This window comes from Stomoxys calcitrans, chromosome 1, assembly GCF_963082655.1.
Source record: "Stomoxys calcitrans chromosome 1, idStoCalc2.1, whole genome shotgun sequence".
Taxonomy (NCBI): domain Eukaryota; kingdom Metazoa; phylum Arthropoda; class Insecta; order Diptera; family Muscidae; genus Stomoxys; species Stomoxys calcitrans.
Window position 1 is genome coordinate 245723578 of NC_081552.1, and position 13652 is coordinate 245737229.

General features: G+C 39.7%; 4 protein-coding genes across 5 annotated transcripts; 2 read left to right on the forward strand and 2 right to left on the reverse strand.

Moving 5' to 3' along the window:
• The first annotated feature begins 3586 nt into the window (after positions 1 to 3586).
• LOC106094772 (uncharacterized) lies at positions 3587 to 4708 on the forward strand. Its single transcript, XM_013262011.2, has 2 exons — positions 3587 to 3671; positions 4026 to 4708. Exons 1-2 carry the CDS (start codon positions 3648 to 3650, stop codon positions 4614 to 4616), a joined length of 615 nt encoding a protein of 204 aa, XP_013117465.1. The 5' UTR covers positions 3587 to 3647; the 3' UTR covers positions 4617 to 4708.
• Positions 4709 to 5481, reverse strand: LOC106094771 (protein DPCD). The gene has a single exon (XM_013262010.2). The coding sequence runs from the start codon at positions 5375 to 5377 to the stop codon at positions 4730 to 4732; it is 648 nt and encodes a 215-aa protein (XP_013117464.1). The 5' UTR covers positions 5378 to 5481; the 3' UTR covers positions 4709 to 4729.
• A 1184-nt stretch (positions 5482 to 6665) lies between these two features.
• LOC106094777 (claspin) lies at positions 6666 to 10984 on the forward strand. Its single transcript, XM_013262016.2, has 6 exons — positions 6666 to 7453; positions 7515 to 7594; positions 7655 to 7810; positions 8092 to 9037; positions 9100 to 10073; positions 10139 to 10984. Exons 1-6 carry the CDS (start codon positions 6749 to 6751, stop codon positions 10899 to 10901), a joined length of 3624 nt encoding a protein of 1207 aa, XP_013117470.2. The 5' UTR covers positions 6666 to 6748; the 3' UTR covers positions 10902 to 10984.
• Positions 10985 to 11097: 113 nt separating this feature from the next.
• Positions 11098 to 13290, reverse strand: LOC106094778 (L-2-hydroxyglutarate dehydrogenase, mitochondrial). Of its 2 annotated transcripts, none has more exons than XM_013262018.2 (4): positions 13074 to 13290; positions 12502 to 13015; positions 12073 to 12422; positions 11098 to 12018 (listed from the first exon to the last, which is right to left on the reverse strand). In XM_013262018.2, the coding sequence occupies exons 1-4, from the start codon at positions 13172 to 13174 to the stop codon at positions 11634 to 11636; spliced, it is 1350 nt and encodes a 449-aa protein (XP_013117472.1). In that variant the 5' UTR covers positions 13175 to 13290; the 3' UTR covers positions 11098 to 11633. The 2 variants fall into 2 exon arrangements, with proteins under 2 accessions (XP_013117472.1, XP_013117473.1); XM_013262019.2 differs by having other exon boundaries at positions 12502 to 12995; positions 13054 to 13133.
• Positions 13291 to 13652: the final 362 nt, after the last annotated feature.

Genomic DNA, 13652 nt, shown 5'->3' on the forward strand with positions numbered 1-13652 from the left:
AGGGTGACGTAATACACAAATGACTTGTGTGCATGATACGTGTGCGCACTTAAGCAGAGAATATGCGAGAAAGAAGATAATCACAAAGAGAATGCAAACAAAAATCTGACATCTGAATACCGTCAAACCCGTTCGGCTGTTAACTGCTGTTCGCGTGAGACCACCTTTTTAAATCCACCTTGGTTGAGAGCTTGCAAATTTCTAATGAAGGCTTTTTCTTGGTTTCGTTTTTCCACTTAGGAGTTAGAGAGCAGTGTTCCCATATACCAGACCTAGAGAGTTTTTTTTCGCAGCAGAAATTTGGAGCATCGAACATGCGTTTTATGAAAACCAGCTTTTTAATTTGAATAAATAGCAAAAGAGAGTATAGGTTATTCTTACCAAGATATATTCATTTACAGGTAGTGGCAGTTGCCCAACAACATAATATTGAGTGCACTATCTGTCAAAATCAGTGATTAGTGCAACTCTGATTTTGTTGTTATTGTTGTTGTAGCAGTTTATTGTGTTCTATCTTTTGTCTGCTTGATTCTGTTGAGTGTCAAGACCCAGGAACTCTGCGACTAAGATGGGGTGCGTCCACAGGGATCTGGGTCTGAGTCGAGTGGGTCTGGCCGGGCAGTTAAACAGGTGACGTGTATCGTGCGGTCCCTGGTTACAATCGGGACATATATCTTGCACGTCGGCATCGATCCTAGCTCTGTGAGAATTGAGGCGGCTGCATCTGGCGGAACGTAATTGAGCCAGAACCACTGTGGTTTGCCGGATGAGGTCGATTTCTTCGGGTGCAATGGGTGGCGGTCGTTCTCCAAGGACTACATTCACTCGGTAGGCAATTACCGCGTCTGCTACCGTGTCTGCATGAATGTTGTTCAGACCCGCTTAATCTAGAGGTTCTCTCTTGTAGCGCTGAACCTCACGCTCTAGATCGTGTAGATCTACCTTAAGGCTTCTGGGCGGTGGGTATCTATCCACAAGATGATGATTTGGATGGTTTCTGCGATAACAGCCCAAAAGGTATTGCTTAGACAGCATGTAGTTATGTCTTCGCACTGGTAGGATCTTTGTCTCCTGATGGAGGTGGTCCACATGAGAACTTAGGAGACAGCCCGTCGCAGTTCGGAGGGCGGCATTCTGACAGATCTGAATAATGAATGAGATCACACGGGCGCTGCATAACTTACCACAGACCGTCCAATTGCTTTGTACGTGGTCAACAAGGTTTCTTTGTCTACACCCCAAGTGCTGCCAGCGAGTGACTTGAGGACCTTGTTTCTACTTTTGACTTTATTGCAGATTGCTGTGCCATGTGAGGAGAATGTGTAAGAGCTGTCAAATGTGACGCCAAGTATTTTGGGGCACTTGATGGTCGGAATCATTTCTCCATCGACCATCACAGTCAGCTCAGTATTCACCTCACGCGTATTTGTAGTGAACAATGTGGCTGAAGATTTGGTGGCGGATATCTTCAGATTTCTTGCAGCGAAATATGAGGCAAGCTCGTAAGGTAGACGTTCAACCTATCGCAGATGTCAGCAATAGGTGGGGGGCCTGATGCCACGATCGTCCGCATATGATACGATCTCTATGCCGTCTGGAGGTGGTGGAATGGAGGATAGGTAGAGGTTAAACAGTGCCGGAGATATCACCCCACCTTGGGGAACTCCCTGTTTCACTCTACGGTGTTTCGACTTCTTATTCCTAAATTCCACAAATGACTGGCGACCACACAGATAATTCGCCACCCATCGTTTCAGGCCTGGCTGGAGGGACGTGTTGGCGATGTCCTCAAATAATTTGGCATGGCTGACCGTGTCGAATGCTTTCGATATGTCCAGTGCCTCGAGGACCGTCACCACACAGTTTACCTACACCGGTGCCTAAGTTACATTGCTCCAAGTGTTCCAGCCACAAATTCCGCTTATGTTCGTTGATTACCCTGTTTATTTCCAGATTCAGCTCGCTGATTCTGGGGTTAGCGGGATCCATAGCACGAATCTCATCACGCTCGTCTGCGTGTACCACTGCTTGCGCCAGCAAATTGGGTCGCACTTGGGGTATTCGATCGGCTGGTATAAAGCGAGCGGCTGCTGCGTTAATGATGTCTCGGAATTTCCTCTCGGCCACAAGCACATCAGAGGGGGGTGGCAGTTCACTGAAGCGGCGAGTGGTATACTCTCTGAAGCCAGTCCAATCGGCCTTCTTATAATTGATAAACGTCCGGCGCTCAGAGGTTATGAAGTCGGGTGGTCGGTCGATGGTGAGAATTATGGGGAGGTGGTCTGACCCCAAAGAGATGACGGCTTGCCAGGATACGTTTCTCAGGAGATGCAATTGAGATGTCTGGCGAGCTGCTGCATCTCCTCGTTATCCTAGTGGGGGCATCCTCATTCACCGTGCAAAACGTGACGCTATCTATCTGCTCTGCCAAAGCTATGCCACGCTGAACCAGACGATTATGGCCAGATGACAACCCACTTATGTCGGGGTTGTAAGCTTGGCCATTAATCGGGACACAGCTACCAACCGGCGGTATATACACGTTGTATATCTCTATCTCGGCAGTACCAGACCTGACTGCTAACCCCATACATTCCATGTAGGGGTCACTAGCGTCAAGCGCAGGTGAAAAAGGTCTGTACTGCACGGAATGGTGTATAACGAAGGCCAATCACCCACCTCCATTCCTTGAGCGATCCTTACGTATCACATTGTAACTGTGACAACTGTCCAAGCTGCAGGTGTTGGTCAGCTTTGTCTCCTGGATCGCTGCGACCAATATGCTCTTCCGACTCATAAAGTCCACGATCTCATCCATCTTGCCACGCAGTCCGTTGCAGTTTAACTGCAAGAACGATACACTTCCCGGCATTGGCCTGGCAATAGTAGGGCTAGGATGCTGTCGTTGCGTAAATTGCCGTACGGGAGAGGTCGGGGCGTCACATAGTCCGACGACGACGACGCTTGTGACCCACTGCTGGCTATGTTCGCACAGCACCTTGCGACATAGCCAGTATGACCATACTCCCGTAGTGAAGTTAGGCCAGAGCAAGAACGGAAATGTACCCACTCCATGCACCGGTTACACGACACCGACCGATGATGAAGGTGGTTCTGGCAAACCGAACAGAACCAGGGTCCGGGGTTCTTTTCAATCCCGGCATGGACCAGAAGCGTGCGGAGAAGGCACTCCGGAATGTGCCTCTCCCATGACAAAAAAGACGAACACGTACACTGAGGCGGCAGCCCTTGCCGATGAGGATTCCATCGGATCAATCCGGTGCGTACAACCGGCTACCATGGGATTGACTCTGATTTTGTGTATGTTGCTAGTTCGCGCCATTTATCGTTGTTTGTTGTGTTATGGTTCTTAACTATAATACACACACACAACCAAAACTCGTTGACAGATAGTGCACACAGCGAGAAAAAATTGTACTCAGCTGTTTACGGTATGCTATCTGGTAAGTATGTCATGGTTCTAACTCTCCCGCAAATGTTTACCGGAAAAGTACGCGAACGGACCTAATTATAATAAGTATACACAATACGTCAAAGCACTACGATATGTTTTGATCTAATCATAAACATATCTAGCCATATGGTATTGTTTACTATACTTGAATATTTAATACGTAAATAAAAGAATGGATTCTGCTCCACTAAATTTGGTAAGAAATTGTTAAAACAATTTTAAATGTAATACGTATGATGGGGCTGCAGTATGAAAAACTTTTGGAATTTTTGTGATTTACTAATAATATTAAAACGCGGTTTCCGTAAAGGAAAATGGAAAAACCAAAAATAGCATATTGAAGGGAACATTGTTGTTTTACTAAATTTCCCTTCCTTGAAGTTTTTCAAAAAAACAGACCTAGCATTAGAAATTCTAAGAGACTTGTTTGTCCAATTTATTGTATTTTATTGATAAATACCCAGGAATAAAAATTAAAGTAATGTTTGTATTAGTTTTATTGAACTAATGATATTGTTTACTTTCAATTGTAATGCCTCTCATGTTTTAGGCTCATTTCCACGAGAGAAGAGCTGAAAAGTTGCTCAAACGACATCACTATGACGAAGCCTACAAAGCAATAGAGACTTCCCTGCTTTACATAACAGATGCGTACAAAATAGTTCGATTGCCAAAAGCATTGCTTGTTTTAAATACACAAAAATGGGACTATGAGCGAAAATTGCAGCAAATTGGGATGCGTAAGCAACAATATGAAAGAATGAAACAAAAAGAAATCCTTCCTCCCCAAAATGAGAATACAGCCGTAAAAGCCGACATAGTAAATGCCCAATCTATTGCAAGATCCATAGATAAAACAATAAAGGAATTCAATGATAAATATGGGAGTGTGATGATTAATATGCAGCATTTAATGCTAGAACCGTCTAGTAAAGATCAAGATAACAGTGGTAAGGGGCTTCTTAAGGATAACGAGCCAAAGGATGAATCAAATGACAACACAGGAAAAAAACGTTTGAGTATATTAGATGAACATTTGAAAACTGACGAAGACTTGCCCTCCTTAGTGCCCCTAGAATTACCCTCCTTCGACTACTCTGTTTTTATATCATCTGGTTTGGTGGAAAACTTCCAAAAATAGAATATAAGTATTAACATTATTATTATTATTATAAAGTTAATGATCTCTAGGTAACATTAGTAGATACTGAGTAATAACAAACATTATATGTATGTATTTTTTTGTGTCTTTGTTTATTTCTTCAATAATCCTTGTAGTAACTCTTCCATGTCTGTTTCTGTTTCAACGTCCTTTAGCAAAAGCAAAACCTTTGCCTCCATTTCACATAAAATGTCAGGTTTTGCGTATGTTATAATCAATGTATTATATTGGTGATGTACCATTATATTTTCTTGGGAGGGCAACACTCTACAACGATCCAAATCAGGGATTGGGATTACCTTGTAATATTTCTTATTTGCAGTCCTTACAACTATTGCCTTTTTTTCGGGATCAGCTTTTACATCATAGACGTCTATGGGATAAGGTAAATTTCTGATTCGCCACTCGATGTTTTTCTTCGTTATGCGCTTGCTTAAGATAGCCTCGGTGTTACTTATTTTGACCGTAAAGCTTCCATCGTCATTTCGAATGTCGCCCTTTTCTCCGCCTACAGCCAATTGACGAGGATCTTCGCCTAATTCAATTTCCCATTCTGGCTCCCCCATCAGCTGCTTACACTTACGCCAGGCTCTTTTCTGCACCACTCCGGTATCCATGCTATATTCCTCAGCCATTTGATGTCCATCGGGAAATTTATAAAAGACTTTACGGCTTTTGCCGCTTATCATTGAATTCTTTTCAGCGCTTTTTAAATAATTTAACCAATGTTCATACGACATTCTTAAAAATTCAAATTTTAGATGTATTCACAGTTGCCTAGTTGCTCGAAAATTTAGCTGGTGTTTATGACATGCATATGTAATTATTTTGTTTGCTATGTTTGTGCGCGGCTTAAGTTTGCTCGTACAGCGTACAACGCAAGGCAAATTTATTTAAGATAAAGTCAAAGGCGGATTTAACAAGGTGGTCTCACGCGAACAGCTGTTAACAGCCGACCAGGTTTGACGGTATTGAGATGTCAGATTTTTGTTTGCAGTCTCATCTTTTTCCCGCATATTCTCTGCTCATGTACGCACACGTATGCATGCACACAAATTTCTTTGTGTCTTTTGGATCAGCTTGATGGCAAAATGGCGGATTGCACCATATGATTTGTGGTTGATGTACAAATGAGACGACCTTTAATAGTTTCGACATGGTTGACTCCTAGGCAAATTCATAGAAGGTAAAGCATTGGTGAATGAAGAAGGTTGACTAACTTGCCAACAACAACAACGAAATTAACTATACAAATCTGTGACGATGGTGGCGCAAATTCCCACTAGGCTGTCAAATTTCTGGACACTTCCTAATTGATATTCTAGTTTTTATTTGCATTACCATGTGTATCAGCAACAAGATCAAAAGATTAATGATTACAAGCCAGTAAATTATAAATTAAAACAATTAAAATGTGATAAAAGGAACAAAATGTGAACAAATTTTAAAATCCAAACCAAGCATTTGACGTTCTATTGGGATTTAGATACAACTCTGGGGTTGAAGAAATCCATTAGCTGGGCAAGTGAGCCAACCTTCTTAATTCAACCATGTATCACACGATGTGAACAACTTTCAGGGTTGCTTTCAAGGCGGATTTAAAAAGGCGATCTCACGCGAACAGCTGTTAACAGCCGCCTAGGTTTGACGGTATTGAGATGTCAGATTTTTGTTTGCATTCTCTTTGCGGTTATCTTCTTTCTCGCATATTCTCTGCTCATGTACGCACACGTATACTCACACGCTCACAAATTTCTTTGTGTGTGTCGGAAGAACGTCGATCAGCTTGATGGAAATATGGCGGATTGCCCCGTATGATTTGTGGTTGTTGTACAAATGAGACCACCTTTATGTTTCGCCATGGGTTGCTTTTTTGAAATTACAATACATATGATAAGTCTGACTGTGTAATAGCAGCTTTAAGTTCTTGCTTTGGCGCTGCGATGCGTTTACTAATTACAACTTAAGGTGTTTTTATTTTTGCTTCGCGCCATAAGTTCAATGTGTGCGTGTGATCTAGATAAACAAATAGTCTTTTTTCGAGATCAGCATTTTAACAATCTGAAAAGTACAAATTTTTTATTTTGTTACGTTGAAAATACGAAAACAGAATGGACGAGCACAATATGAGTATGGAAGAGCTGAAAGTGGATGATGATGAAGAAAATGTCAAAGAAGTATCAAATGAAGAAGATATACTAGGTGCACAAAGTTTATTAATGTCAGAGTCGGAAGATGAGGATGCTGTGGGATCTAATGCGAACAAAAGTCCGCTAAAGAAACACAGTCCCAAGGGCGCGAACAAAAAAATAGATTCCCCGTCAGTAAACAAAACAAGTCCTGGAAGAACCAAACGTTTCTTGAACAGCGATGACGAAGCTGAACCTTCCAAAGAAGTAAAAGGAGATGTGCAAAGAAAAAACAAAATATCGTCCTTAATCGATTCAGATAGCGATGACGATAAGCCAGCGACAAACAAAGCGGTACATACACGATTGATTCTAGAGGACTCAGACTCTAGCAATGAACGCAAAGAAGAATGTGTGAGTACGAATGACGACAGTGATTCCCAGCCGCGTAGAACAAAACTAAAAAAGAAAAAATCAGCACAAAAATCTAATAAAAATAAAAACAGTCAAGAGACAAGCAACGACGATTCTGATGCAATTAATCATACGAAATCAGGCGCTCCCAGCGATAGCGAATCCGATGATTCTTTGGCAAATTCTGCCAGAGCTTGCAATTTTGAAGAAAATAACAACGATGAAGAAAGCCCCAATAATAAGAAAAACAAAAATAAGTCCAAAGTTATAAGGGTAAGCAAATGAACATATTAACTGAGTGGCATGATGATATCTTTACCAAACCTTCCTTTAGGCTTCAGCGAAAAAAGCCATGGATGAAATGCAAGCCATTCAGAGTGAACAGCAACGGTTGCACAGAGAGGCTAACATAAGGCAAGTTTGCAAAAAAATGTTTCTCTCTGAATGGTGTTAATTTTTGTCAATTTATTTCAGTATACCATATCACAAGCCTAAGAAATATTCCTTGCAAGATTTCTTAAATAGAAAAACAATCATTAAACCGCCATCCTTACAAAGCAATAGCCCCATTGCGGATGCCGTGAGATCTAAGAATCTTAAAATGACACAAGAAGAATTAGAGGAATATGCGTAAGTTTAAAACACAATCTATGCTCACACAGTCCGTTGGTTTGTTGAACTGCAGGAACTGGCAGTCATCTTCTCCTTCTGTTCCTGTGGTATCTCAATGGACGAAAAGGTCTAAGTGAGTCCGATTGCAGATTGCTACTAAAACCGCACCACACAATGAATTGGGTGTTTTGCCGATGTGCTATGTGTTCATATATGCGTAGAATCCTCATAAATTATACTTTTTTAAAATAATTTTAATTATTTTATCAATATTTTTATAATAAATTGTTTTTTACTAGCAAACTTATGGAGGAAAGAGCTAAAGAGGCTACCGAATTCTTCAAATCTGAATCGGAAGATGAGAGTGAAAACGAAGTTTTGAAAGATAACGAAGGTATAGTGGACAAACAGCCCGAGGCTGAAACAATGATTGAATCAGATAAAAATAGTCAAGGTGAAGTTAATCACATGCATACCGAAATGACCATGAATGAAAATAAACTTTTAAGTAAAAACATACTGGATGAGGAAGAAAAAGTTGGACCTGGCGAACTTGAATTAACTGAAGAAGAATTGGCGGAAATTTTAGCACAGGAAGAACGGCAAAAACAAGAATTTTATGAGACCCCATCCACTTCTAAAGTTCTTATAACCGAAGTTATTGAGTTGCCAAAATTGGACATGAAAACCGTAAAAATAAGTCCAGTTAAGAAACCGCTTCCACCTCCACCACCAGTACAGGCTACGCCAAAACCATCTATAAATATCAAAGAATTACTGGCTAAAAAAAGTCTGACAGCGAGTCCCTCACTTAGTGGAGATCCTAATAAACTAATAGATTTAGAAACTGGAGATTTAGTTGAAAGAAAACCTTCTGGCATAGAGAACCTGATGAAACGTCTCATGAGCACAGTGAGGGATAGAAAATCTAAACCGAATGAAACATGCAGTATTTTGTCAACAGAAAATGGAAAGTTAGAAATTACAAAAGTCAATATAAGTCTAAAAGAAGAACAAGACCCAAACAAAGATCCAAAACCGAGGGCTGCTTATTTTGAGTTGAAAAAGAATCTCAAAGAAATTATAAAAAAGAAGAGATTGGAAGAACTACATAAGAAGCAAGAGGACGAAATAGAGCACAATAAACGCTTGTATGAAGACGACGATGAGGAAGATGGTGGTGGCACTACTGAAGTAGACGAGTACGAACCAGATTCAAAGCCAGGCATTGATGGTGCAATCGAGGTAACACTATGTTTTGTTTTTTTTATTTGAAGTTGGACTTCAAGTTGTTAAATTTCATATAGATTGACGACGAGGAGAACGCTATTATGGAAGACTACGAAGAAGACCATCCAATTGACGAAGATGAAGACAACCAGGAACTCAAAGATGATGACAACGAAGTAGAGGATGATGAAGAAGAAGAAACTACGGATGACAATGAAGGTGTTGCATCCGAAGAAGATAGTGAACTTTCAATCAACAGCACAAAGACACGCAATCGAATCATAAAAGCTTTTGACGACTCAGATGAAGAGGGCGATAAGGATGATATGGATTTCCTAAAAACCCAGCCACCTTCCACCCAACCTATTCTATTTGATACTCAGAACACTATAAGACCTGCCGAAGATAAAGAAAACGAATTAATGGCATTATGTTCAGGCACATTTGATATCACTCAGAAACCCCCATCATCAAATGCATTGATGTCCCAAATACCCCTTACACAGAATAATGGCAAACCTGTAGGTGATGACGAACTTATGGAATTGTGTTCCGGAACGTTTGATGAAGTTGATGGCCAGGATGACACAGAGAATCTACAACAAACCACAAAGTGCAATAAAATTTTATCAAGCGATGAAATTGAATCAGATTGCGACGACAGTAATACCAAGAATAGGATCAAAAAACTAACAAAGAAAGCTAAAAAGAAATCGGCAAAACTGTGCTTTTCCGACGATGAAGAAGAAGAAAAGCAAATCGATGAGGTTGAAATTCAAGAAATTGAAGATTCAGAAGATGAGCCTGAGCAACAACCTACCACGTATGTCGACTATGACTCCGAGGAAAATGAGATTGTTGTGGAAATATCAAAAAAAGACTGTGTTGAACAGGCGGCAACATTTTTTGAAAAGGAAGCCGAACTATCAGAGTCTGAATGGGGCAGTGCTGACGAAGATGAAAGAAATTTAGATAAATACGACATTGAACTTGGAGATGAGGATGAGTTTGATAAGGAAAAGATACGCTCAGAGTTGGAACAGATACATGCGTATGTACCCATATTTTGCAAATTTCTTAAAAATTTGTTTATATTCTTCTTTTTTCGCTCTTTAGCCGCAAAATGTTGGATGAAGACATGCGTGAAGTTCGTAAAATACAGGAAATGCTTTTTGAAGACGAAGAAAAGGATGGCGTTGGGCGCCAGCGACAATTTAAATGGAAAAATGCTGAAACTGGTTTTAGCTTGGACGACGGAGCACGTGATGAAATCGGCGACAAGAACAATGGAGATAGTGGTGATGAATTGACTGAACACCAGTGGCGTAAAGTTCGCTATGAAAGAGAACAGTTTCTCAGGGAACAGGGCCTTAAACCTGGTTCACAAGACATGTCCACAACCCTACCAAACACCACCTTACTTCCAACTAATGGGGCTGCTACAATATCTACTTCTGTAACCACTAGAAAAATACAAATTGTAACGACCAAAAAAATATCGGTATCGAATGATGATTCGAAAAAATCCACACCCTTTTTGATTTCAAAGGGTATAGCCGTAATGAATAAGAAAAGTGTGCGTGGGTCATTTCTAGTTCGCGATAGGGAGACGCTTAAAAAGTTGGCAGGCCTAACTAAAGGAGGAGCTGGATTGTCTGCGAACAGCACTGATATGGATGATGCAGCTGGTACTGTTTCCATCAAAAGTATAAAACCGAAAAACTTTGTTTTCGCAACCCTTACCGAAGAAGAACACGAAAATATGAAACGCAAAGCGGATGATTTATTAAACAGCAGTAATGAGAATGGTAAAAATTACATGAAAAAACCAAAAATAGAACCTCGACGCGATAAATGTTTAATAGATCAGCTGCTCTAATACAATGTTAGATGTAAGATCAATAAGTTTTTTCTTTTATTTATTTAAGATGGTTTTTTAACAATGGTATATAGACACAACAATTTCACTTACTTAGTTCCGCGTTTTAATAAATCATACAAAGCGTCGTTAATTGCGATACTAAAATAAATAAATTTAACAAAAATTTGTGATTGTATTTTATATATATTTAATAATGACAAAAAATTGTCCGGCAAATTGTAATAAAAATGCATATTTTTTGTTTTCGAGGCTTACAACAAAGTTTCATTGCAAATATCAATTATAATTTTGTCGCTACATGTAAAATACCCTTGGAAGATTTTTGTCTTCGAGGTTTTCAACAAAGTTTAATGGCGAATATCAATTGTACTTTAACCTGTTTAAGGGGACCGTTTAACGAATGACAAGCCAAAACGGCAATTACAATTATGCGCTAGGTAGTTACAAAATTAATTATACATATTTTGCTCCTATGGTCGAACACGTATTATTACTGAACATGCCAAAACCAAGCGGCGAGGAACACATTACTAAATACATTTAATATGCCAATAATACAATATAAACAAAAAATCGATTAAATAGATAAAGTTTTATAATAACAAATGGAACAATAAGGAATAATTTCAGTTTGGTTAATGTTTTGGTTAATTTCAAATACACATTTTAGCCAATAATGTATCTGTTCATAATTATAATAAGAAAAAAAAACATAGTATGGGTGGTTTTTTATTTAATATTAAACTCTTGCTCGATTTTGTCGGCAACCATTTTTGCTATTGCTAAGCTGCTAGTTGCCCCAGGTGATGGAGCATTGCGGCAGTGTAAAACACGTTTTGATAGGGGTCCTTTTCCCACTCCACGATCGAAAACGAAATCGTCAACCAAATTGCCATCCATATCCAAGGCTTGTGCCCGGACACCAGCGGGTCCACGACTAACGTCATACTCGGTTATATCAGGAATGAATTTCTGCAGATCTTTTACCTGTAGTGGAATAAAAGCAGATTTGCTTATCTCATTCATTCCAAAGCCTATATATTTCGAAGCCATTTTTAAAAATCCGGGATATCGCAGAGCGTCCATGAGTTCAACAAGATTTATGTCTCCCCATCTAAATGAATTACAAGTTATATTTTGGAAAAAAGCCTTGCAGTTTCAGACATACCTGTACCCCTCCCTTTTAAATGCTAGTACAGCATTTGGGCCTAGCCATACGCTTCCATCCATGCGTGGTGTAAAATGTACACCCAAAAAAGGAAATCTGGGATCAGGCACTGGATATATATTGCCTCTGACCATATGGCATTTCTCCTTTGCCAACAGTAAATATTCTCCTCTAAACGGCACAATTCGGGGAGAGCGTGAACATCCGGTCTTTTCGGCAATTAAATCTGACTGTAGACCACCACATGTTAGTACATGTTTAGATCGAATCTTTTGATAGGGGTGTTCTCCACATATAGTGACTGGGAATTCCGAAGAACCTTCTTCCGTAGATTCCTCAAATTTAGTTACCTGTTAAAGTTATTTTTTTTTTTTTTTGAACAACAGCCAGGAAATAGGGCAATCATATATTTGCCTTAAGTTTACTTACATTGAAGTTCATGTATATATCACCGCCGATTTGTTTGAAGTCCTGCCCAAAGTGCTCAGTCACTAAACCCCAATCAACAATACCTGTATGTGGGCTCCATAGCGCTTTAACTCCCTTGCAATAAGGTTCGATTTCTTGAATTTCTTTTCCTTCTATAAGCTTTAGATCCGGTACATTATTCTTAAGGCCTCTTTCACGCAGATCCATCAAGCGAGATACTTCCAGGTCATCAGTGGCAACAATCAGTTTTCCACATTTCTTGTATGGAATTCCCTTTGCATCCAGATATTTATAGGCAAGATGTAGACCTTCAACACAAAGCTTTGCTTTAAGCGTACCCGGCTTGTAGTATATGCCGGCGTGTATTACACCAGAATTATGACCGCTTTGATGGACTGCCAATTTTGATTCCTTTTCCAAAATTGCAATTTTCATTGTAGGATGTCGATTCAAGATTTCTCTCGCTGACGCGGTACCTACAATGCCTCCACCCACTACAACCAGATCATAATCTCTAGATTTTGGAACATAACTTTTTAAGTATGTGCTTACTTTTTGTTCATTTGACAAACCTCGTTCTCTTTTGACCATGCTGCCATCTTCGACTTACTACTCCTAATCCTAATGAATATACACATTTGGGCGGCAATATCCTTTGAAGTTTCAAATACATATTCACTTATTTACCTTTTTTCTTTGTTATATTTTAATTAAAACAAAGACCTTTTAACCTTCATTGGTCATATGATTACGAGGTTGCATGTTTATGGGATAACGGCGAAAGGAAACATACCGGCTTTTAAGAAAATGTTGTCAACTCAAGGTAGGTCAATAGAAAGTAGTGTCATATGTCAAGGTGCCTATTATTATAATTCAAAGATTGTCTCATTTATACAACAAAATAAAAATCATCATATGGGAAAAATTCATAGAAATCACCCTTTTTCATCAACCTTATTTACAAAATCGACGTTGTTGTTAACACACATAAAACCCCGTTTACACTGCTCTTTAAATACAGATTTAATAGCTCGATCATGTGTTTTCCCTTGATCAAAACAGCTGTCGAGAGCCTTAAATCCATATTTAATGGGCAGTGTACACAGGATTTAAAGGCTTAACCAGAATGAGCTCGATGAGGAGCGCCGCTT